Genomic DNA, 9,140 nt, shown 5'->3' with positions numbered 1-9,140 from the left:
CATCTAGTGAGGTGTAACATGGTCGCCGGATCATTCGGCGTGCATAAGGACGATTTCTTGTAGAGAAACATGCTTTCTGGAAAAAATCGTCCGGTGAGGCATCCGTGAGGTGCCAGACTATTCGGTGAACATAAAGATGAATTCGTGCAGAGAGTTTGCTCTTTGAAAATATTAGTCCGGTGCAAGTCTCCGGTGAGTGCATTCTACACGTCAGAACATTCGGTGTAGATTAGTAAAGAATCTAGGGTTTTAGTCAATTGAACTCACCAGATGGTCTGTAATTATCATTTTTGTTCTCACCGGACCATCGGGTGCTCAGACCGAGTCCGAATAGAGTTGGATTCGTAGATCTGTTTGAATTCTTTTCGTGTTTTTGGCCGAACATTACGTGTTTGCGTAGGTTTTAGAGTTGAGAGTCATATTTCCGTAATGGCAAAGTCCAAACTGCCCTTTATATAGTTGAGGGGGTGGAGATCGACTGTAACAACTTGTTCAATCATACCAATTATATCTATTTTCATTCTCCTTTATTTTCCTACATATTAGGGTAGTTCTTCGCTGCTACTTCAAATTCCCGCAATTTGGGTGGTGGTTTTTTATCGAGTTGCTTGTAAATCATCTGGGCGGTGACTCTCACGATTGCCAGTCGAAATACTTTGTAAACAAGTCGCTTGTCGCTGCGAAAAATTATAGTTATGTTGGATGGATTTCTGTGTCGCACGGAATTGCCAAATTTGGGCGCCGACAGTTCGTTCGTCCCGGAACGCGGGTAGGGATCGATGTGGGTCACCGCTGGTTCGTCACCTGAGGCACGACCCGGGGAGTACAAGGCTGCACGGCTCTGCATCGCGGGTGGCCCCGGGGGGGGGGGTGGCTGAGGGCTTGGGTGGTGGCAGGAGAGTGCGGCCGTCGACGTGGGTCGCCACTTGGTTCGTCGTGTAGCGAAAACGAACAGATGAGGTGGGCGCGGACTGATTTTGCTGGTCGCCAGCGGCAAGAGATAAGGAAGCTGCATCACTGCTGGTGTAAGAGGGGGGGGGAGAGAGAGAGAGAGAGAGAGAGAGAGAGAGAGAGAGAGAGAGAGAGAGAGAGAGAGAGAGAGAGAGAGAGAGAGAGGCAGCGACTGCATGATGGGATGAACTACTGAACCAAAAACCATGGTGGATGAATTACTAAACCATGGAGGCTGAAGCACTGAAGCGCAAACGGTGGAACTATTGAATCATGAAATGAATCTTTTATGACTTAGATGTTACAAAATTGTTGGGCTTCTGAATCATGGTAAAATTACTTGTTTAGCAATCAGTTTTGGTTTATCAATAGCACAAGTTTTATTCAGCAATTTGATCAATGGTTACAGAATCATCGATAAACATGGAGTTTTATCATAAACCTTTCGATTTTGTATATAGCTAAAGTTTTTCTCAGTAATTGGTAGGGCCTCCTGTTGAGAGGCACCCACCAGGACTTGAACCAAGTGTTTGTATTGGGTACCCCTCTGAGAAATGTATCCAGTGCTACAGTACTCCGCAAAGTACTGTAGCACTGGAAATTGCACTCCAGCACCGTCTCATCCAGTGCCACACAGTGACGCTACAATATTGCGGAGGGAGGGTGGGGCCTGTATTTTTTCGGAGTACTGTAGCAGCATGTATCACTGTAGCACCATTGTAGCCGTAATGTAGCAACACTGCTCACAGGAACTGACAGCGGGCCCGGAGGCAGAAAAATGCGCAGGGTATTGTAGCAGTACTGTAGCAACACTGTTTATGAAGGCTGATAGCGGGTCCGGAGAGAGAAAAAAGAGAAATAGAAGATAGAAAATAGGGTAGTTGCTGGAGATGAAAAAATAAAGGACGCTGTAATAATGATAGAGGATGCTGTAATTGTGAATAAAAATTTAAGATAGCTCCTGAAGATGAACTTAGCCAGCCAGGATTTTGTACCTCCGTACCTAAAAAGCCAAAGCCCCACATCATGTTTTCCACTGCCACTAAATCCCATCCGCAGCCAGGATCCCCTTCTTCCCAATACCGGGAAGGTCGCGCCGCTCCAATTTCCATCCGGGGGAGCTCAATATCCACTGTTACAAAGCTCGCAAAGGCTGGACACTAAAATTTTTGGGGTGATGGAGCTCGTCAAGGCCATTGTAGCTTTGATTCCCTGCACACAGGAGCGGCTAAAGCCCATGTCCCTTTGATTCCTCAGGCAGGGGAGCTAGCGGATGCTGCCTCGCTTCAGTTCCCGCTTGGATCCTCATTGGCTACCTAGCTAGTCTGCTGGTTGCGTCGTCGCTCTACAGATCACATACGGGTGTTCCGAGGCTCGGCTCGGAAGGAAATGGTTCGGGGGAGAGTGGATGGGCACAAGAAGTTTGGTTGGGTTGTCGCCAGTTGGTCAGGGTGTAGGATAGCATTTGTCTATTAAATCCTAGGTTTTGAATAGCACCCATAGTGAAGGAACGAAGTATCTATAATTGCAACTGAAAAATCTACATTACACAAGCTCATATAGAATTGCATTTCATCGTTTACAACTGTATATAATTTTCATGCCTTTCGCTTTATGCATTACACTCGCTTCAATTATAACTGCAAAATAATACAGAACCTGAAAAGATGATTCTTTTCAAGTAATTACTTTGCAAGCGCTTTATTGAGTGCGGTCGCATTTACCACAGATTTATCAAACCATAGCTACCATGGGCACGTCTCAGCTTCTAGTTTTCTAGAAATGTTTCAAAATCACATGACGCTGCAGCCAGTCGATACACCATCCTCGCTGAACTGGCAGCCTCTATAGCAGCCGCAGTATGGCGCACCACCGTGGCACCCCGCCAGCCCTGCAGCAGCATAGATGTGCACTCTGTTGCACCTGCACCCTGAGTAGCACGGCGTCGATGACGGGATATGCATCATCTCGTCGGAGCTCCGCCGTGTATTGAATTGTTCTTGGAGCTGCACCATGTTCAACTCCAGTTGCTTAATGTCTCTTTTCATTTCTACACAACTCTGCTGATGTCCCTGGAGATCCACCATTTGCTGTTTCAGTTGCTCAATGTCCTGGTTCTGGTCTACACAAATATTTTGTTGTCTCTGGATATCCGTCATTCTCAAATTCAGTTGCTCAATGTCCCTTTTACATGTACATGGCGGAGGTGGAGGCGGCGGTGGCGGCTTGGGCTGTTTGATTTGGATGTCCCTGATCACCTTGCCTCCCATGCATCTGATCTTGCAACACAGCTGAAGAGGGTCGAAGGGTCCGGTGATGGAGATCGTATGGCTATTGTCATTGTAGGAGATCGTCCTTATTCGCTCTTGGTCAGCGGTAGCTGGGGAAAAAAAGTAATGGAGGGAAACAATTATAATTTGCACGCATACTTTTGACTGGACAATGAATCAGTCCTATTTCTTAGTAGGAGCAACTGAGATGTGCGCAGATAATTCCTTTTTTTTTCACCTTGGAGCTTGCAGAGGACCTTGCGGATCTGTCTGTAACACCGCGGGCAGTCAAGGTCAACAATTACATTCAGCGTGGTGGTCTGTGATGACAGCAGCACCAGGGAACGTAGTAAAAGATTTGGCAGCTCAAAATCAGATATCAAAATTAGTTACGGAAGGTATCATTAAAAAAAATATCTATACATATGTGTGTCTGTTTCTCTAAATTCAGTTCAAATATATTACCATCAGATAAAGATCCAATGAGCAAGATTTACCCATTCGTCCACATACACCATCATCTTAATCTCCAACCCACACCCTACCCAACACACCAACCACCGCCGCCCCTACAAGCCACCTCCTATTGCCTTTCCGGCGCCAACTCTGATACCAGTGAGGACTACAGTGTTGGAGGTTATGGTATATAAGTGATAAGCTTCTATTAATATTACATATACACTAAATTCTAGAACAGATAAGCGTTTTCATAAGTAAATTGCCATATACAAAAATCACATAAATAAACATGAGCATTTCATAAGCTTTAAATAAAGAAATAAAGCTACTCATATTTATTTCTACGCTAAGCACGGCAATTAAACAAATCAGAGCTATCACTGTCGAAGCAGCCGTCCAACACCAATATGGTGATCACAGTCGACTACTTGATAGTCCAACACCAATTAATGCTCATAAATACAGTAATATTACCAGGGTATCAATGTTAACAACTAGAGCTATTAAACAATCCTAAAACAGGTAATACTCTAAATATGAAATTTAGAACAATAATGTTAAAAATGAAAGGAGCCTTTTGCAATATTAGAGGGCTTAACAAGCCTGGTAGACGAGCAACTTTGTCTAATTTTATTAGCTCTCATCGCTTAGATTTTGTAGGTGTACAGGAAAGTAAAAAAAGAGTGAGTTTAGGGGTAACTATCTTAGATCCTTAACTGGTTCCATCCTTTTGTTTGACATTATCTCCCAGCTAAGGGAACTGCTGGGGGAATTTTAGTAGGTTTTAGAGAGGATATGTTCAATGTCACAGTGTGTGACAAGTTGAACTTTACCATTAGTGTTATGGTTCAGGATAAGAAAAGTGGTTTCAATTGGAAACTAGTAGTTTATGGTTCTCTATATGAGGGCTGAAAGGCTGAGTTTATTGATGAGTTGCATAGAGTGATGGAGGCTTGGCAAGGTTCTATTATATTAGGAGGTGATTTCAATTTACCTAGATTTTCTTCTGATAAAAGTAATGGTAGGATCAACCAGAAATGGGCTAATTGTCTTAATGATTGGATTGATAGGTGGGCTCTCTAGAACTTAATCCTTCGGATAGATGCTTTACTTGGGCCAATAATCAGGATAATCGGATTTTAGCCAAACTAGACAGACTTTTTTTTCTACTGATTGGGAAGCAGCTTCTCCCTTAGTTAGTGTGAAAGCTTACATTAGAGATAACAGTGATCACACACCTTTGGTGATTGACACTGGTACTAATGTCTTTTGGTAAAAAAAAAAAAAGGTTCAGATTTGAAAAGTGGTGTCTAGAAAGGACAGATTTCAAATAAATTGTTTCTAAAGTTTGGGTTATGCCTTTTACTGAATCAAATCCAATAGATGTGTGGTTGTTTAGAATGAGGTCTTTTAGGAAATCAGTTAGAGGATGGGCAGCTAATGTAGTTTTGCTTCCATGAATAAAGAGAAGAGGGCTCTAGCAGATGAGTATAACTCTTTAGATATTGCTTCAGAAAGTAGGACCCTGTCTGACATTGAGAAAGATACAATGAAACAAATAGCTATAGAACTAGACAAACTATGGGCTCTAGATGATATTAAGGCTCGACAAAGGTCAAGGGATAGGAATATCTTAGCAGGAGATGGGAACACTGCCTATTTTCAGGCAGTGGCCAATCAAAGAAATAAGAAAAAAGGATAGATGTTTTAGAAGGTCCTAATGGTTTAGTAGATGACATGGAAAGTATGATGAATATAGCAGTTGACTTTAATAAGAAAAAGGATAGAGGTAATATATCATTAGATGATAACTTCTGGTCTGCTGATAAAATGTTTACACAAGAAGAGAAGGGAGATGTTGGAGGCTCCTTTCTCTGAGGAAGAAATTAAAGAGGCAGTTTTTAGTTGTTATTCAGATGGACCCCAAGGCCAGATTGGTTACCTTTTTTGTTTTACCAAAAAATATGGGAGGTGATTAAAGCTGATTTGATTGCTATGTTTACTGCTTTTCAGAATGGAGATTTAGACTTGCTCAGATTAAATTTTGCTATGTTGACCCTCATCTCTAAAGAGGAGGGTGCTAGAAACATGAGGAAATTTAGGCCTATTGGTTTGGTCAACTGTAATATTTTCTAAGATTTTAACTATTAGGCTTGGTAAAATTAGTAATAGACTGATCTCCAATCGATAAACTGCTTTTATTAGCGGTAGGTATATTATAGAAAGTGTGGTAGTTGCCCATGAAGTAGTGCATAGCATTCATGGAACTAAGGAGCCATGTGTTATTCTTAAACTTGATTATGAGAAGGCCTACGATAGAGTTAACTGGGAGTTTTTGTTTGAAATTTTGAAAACTAGAGGATCTGGGGCAAAATGGATTAGTTGGATTAAGCACGTAGTGATGGGTGGCTCGGTAGGTGTCTCCTTTAATGGAGAAGAATGTGAGTTTTTCAAAACTGGGAAAGGCCTGAGACAGGGGATCCCCTATCACCTCTCCTTTTCAATTTAGTAGGTGATGGTTTGACTAGGATGTTAATTAAAGCTTCATATCAGGGGCTAATTAAAGGTTTGTTAGGTGATTGTAGACCAGGTGGTATTGTTTCCTTACAATATGCAAATGCCTGAGAAATCTAAAGAGTACATCAACCTGTTTTCAGAAGCTGTTGGGCATGAGAATAAACTTTCATAAAAGTGAGCTGATGCCAATGAACTTAGGAGAAGAGGAGATCCATAATATTGCTCACATTTTTTGGTGTCCAGTGGGTGAGTTACCTTTGAAATATTTAGGAGTACCTCTTCATCATGATAAACTTAGGAAAGAAGATATCCAACCTATCATAGATAAGATTATTAAACGTATAGCTTGTTGGAGAGGTCGTCTGCTTTCTTATAATGGTAGATTGGTCCTAATTAAGACTTGTTTATCCAGTATCCCAGTCTACTTGATGTCTTTTATTAAATTCCCTAAGTGGGCTATACAGATGATAAATTCTCAAATGGCTCACTGTCTCTGTAGCATTGAGGAGGGGCAGAAGAACTTTCATTTCGCTAACTGGTCTAGTCTTTGTATGAGAAAGGAGTATGGGGGATTAGGAATTCCTGATCTAAGAGACCTGAGCATTTGTTTGTTAGGATCTTGGGTAAAAAGTTATATTGCTGACGAAAATAAATTTTGGAAATAGGTGACAGATTATAATTATGATACAGATAATCCAAATATCTTTGCTTGTGCTAGCACAAATGCTTCTAGGTTTGGAAAGGGGTGCTATGGGCAGCTCAAGTAGCTAAGATGGTTGGTAAGGGTACAAAAATCAAATTTTGGGAGGATGTTTGGGTAGGTTCTTCTAGTCTTGCTATTTAGTACTGGGAAATATATAGTATAGACAATGAACAAAGTGCAACTACTTCAAATCTGTGGGATGGTACTAATTTGAGATGCACTTTTAGAAGGTGGGTAGAACAAAGATTGATGAACATGTGGGGGGAGGTAGTTCAAATTGCACCCATTGTCAGTTTTTCAGAGGAGGAAGGTGCCTTGATTTGGCAATTTCATTCTCCAGGGATATACTCTTCCCAGTCTTTATATAAAGTGATTAACTTCAGTGGTATTACTCCTGTCTTGGTCCCTTCGGTTTGGAAATTTGTGGTGCCGCCTAGAATTCACTTTTGCCTATGGTTATTGTCTAAAAACAAACTGCTGACTAGAGATAATGTAGAGAAAAGGAAATATATTGAAGATCGTTCCTGTTTGTTTTGTAGTGATAAAAAATCAGTACATCATCTCTTCTTTGAGTGTGTTGTTGCAAGTAGTGATATTTCTGAAATGCTTGGCTTATCTATTGGATGCAATTTTGAATCTGTAGCTACTTTTGGCTTAGCAATAAAAGGAATATAGTCATCAATAGTTCTGCAGCTTTGTGGAATTTATGGAAGCTGAGAAATAGTCTCTGTTTTCAGAAAGGTACTTGGAGTGGAATGTCTCAAATCTGGAAAAGCCTGATACCTATGCCGTAAAGCTGGAGTTTACTCTGCCCAGTGAAGAATATGTCCGAGTTCGACCAAGTTTTACACAAGCTGGAGGAATTGGCTACAAGATCGAGATGCATCAAGATGTAGACGGCGTGAAGATGATGGTTGGTAATCTGCACACAAGCCTGATGAGATGCTCGCACTTCCATTTCGAGTAGTGGTAGTGTGTGAGTTTGGTGCTTTGATGTTCAAGCTTAAACTGATGTAGCCTGAGGGTTAACGGTACTGTAAACATTTTTGGATGGTCTTTTGCAATGCAATTGGGACCGGGTCATCAGCCTTAAAAAAATATATTACATGTAGATGCTACTATGTGTTCCTCCATATGTATATAGATACTTGGAAGATAGATTATTAGTTCTCACTCACTTTTTCCTTGTAAATTCTGACAGAACGCACTTATGAATTCGCTTAGGATTTGCGTAAAAGGAGTTGCCGAGGTAAAAAAATAAAGGTTCCATAAAAACAATTCTTTTGAAAGAAATCGACTACTTAAAGAGATTGGTGGGAAAAAAATCATAAAATTTACAAGCCTTATAATATGTATGCTTGGGGTAGTGTATTTTGAAGAGGATCGACAGGCAACACAATCGCAAGACTTGCATTGCAACCAAATTTTGTGTTTGAGAGACAATATAATCATAATAGCAAGTCACAAATCTTGGAATCCTTAAAACAGTGAGAGTGTGCACGCGCTCGTGCGTGTGTGTGTGAGAGAGAGAGAGATCTGACCTTTTCTGCCATTCTTTCTCCGTGAAAAATGCGACTCTATTTGGTGCTTTAGTCAGTTGATAGCCTGACTCTTGAGATGGAGAGGAGAGATCGGCAAACGCTACATGGGACGGGATGGAATCGGACTATATAGGAGTGTATTGCGAAGGAGATGGGGGAGAGCTCAATGTCACATATGTAGCATGATAAGGATGGTTGTTAAAAAAGTTCGAGGTTTGCGAGTTATTCGAACTCGACTCGTTATATGTTTGATTCGAGCTCGATTCGAGACCTTAACAAGCCTAGCCATAAGCTCACGAGCCTGTCGAGCTCGAATAGCTCATCAAAAGCTCGACTAACTCTAACTATTGTCCGTCGAAGAAGAGTCAGTATCAATTCACTTTGATTAAATTCATTTTTTTTACCAAACCATCCAACTCAAAGTCTAATAGTCCGACCTCAAAATCATATGACTACATACACATGTAGCTCATATATAAAGCTATCAGAAAACCTCAAGACTCGCGAGCTACTCGAACTCGACTCACTTTAGACTCGATTCAAACTCGACTCGAGATCCAATCAAGCCAAGTTCAAGCCTGGTTGTAGACTCAACCAAATTTTTTATTTGAATCGAGCTGGACTTAAGTTTCTATCAAACTAAAGCTTGAGACGATGGACTCACTCATCATTAGGATTCGTTGGCAGCCCTAATGATGA

At 41.2% G+C, this 9,140-nt stretch overlaps 1 protein-coding gene across 1 annotated transcript; it reads right to left on the bottom strand.

The window, feature by feature from the left end:
- Positions 1 to 2,511: 2,511 nt before the first annotated feature.
- On the bottom strand, positions 2,512 to 8,653 carry LOC133892707 (uncharacterized). Its single transcript, XM_062333626.1, has 3 exons — positions 8,442 to 8,653; positions 3,460 to 3,541; positions 2,512 to 3,331 (listed from the first exon to the last, which is right to left on the bottom strand). The coding sequence occupies exons 1-3, from the start codon at positions 8,451 to 8,453 to the stop codon at positions 2,745 to 2,747; spliced, it is 681 nt and encodes a 226-aa protein (XP_062189610.1). The 5' UTR covers positions 8,454 to 8,653; the 3' UTR covers positions 2,512 to 2,744.
- Positions 8,654 to 9,140: the final 487 nt, after the last annotated feature.

This window comes from Phragmites australis, chromosome 15 (assembly GCF_958298935.1).
Source record: "Phragmites australis chromosome 15, lpPhrAust1.1, whole genome shotgun sequence".
NCBI classification, from domain to species: Eukaryota; Viridiplantae; Streptophyta; class Magnoliopsida; order Poales; family Poaceae; genus Phragmites; species Phragmites australis.
The sequence above is the reverse complement of the archived record's forward strand: the minus strand, read 5'-3'. Positions and strand labels throughout refer to the sequence as shown.

Bases quoted from the DNA above. Each gene is read 5' to 3' on its own strand.
- LOC133892707 (XM_062333626.1), bottom strand. The intron at 3,332-3,459 runs GTGAAAAAAAAA...TTTTTTCCCCAG, and splicing joins GGTCCTCTGCAAGCTCCAAG to CTACCGCTGACCAAGAGCGA.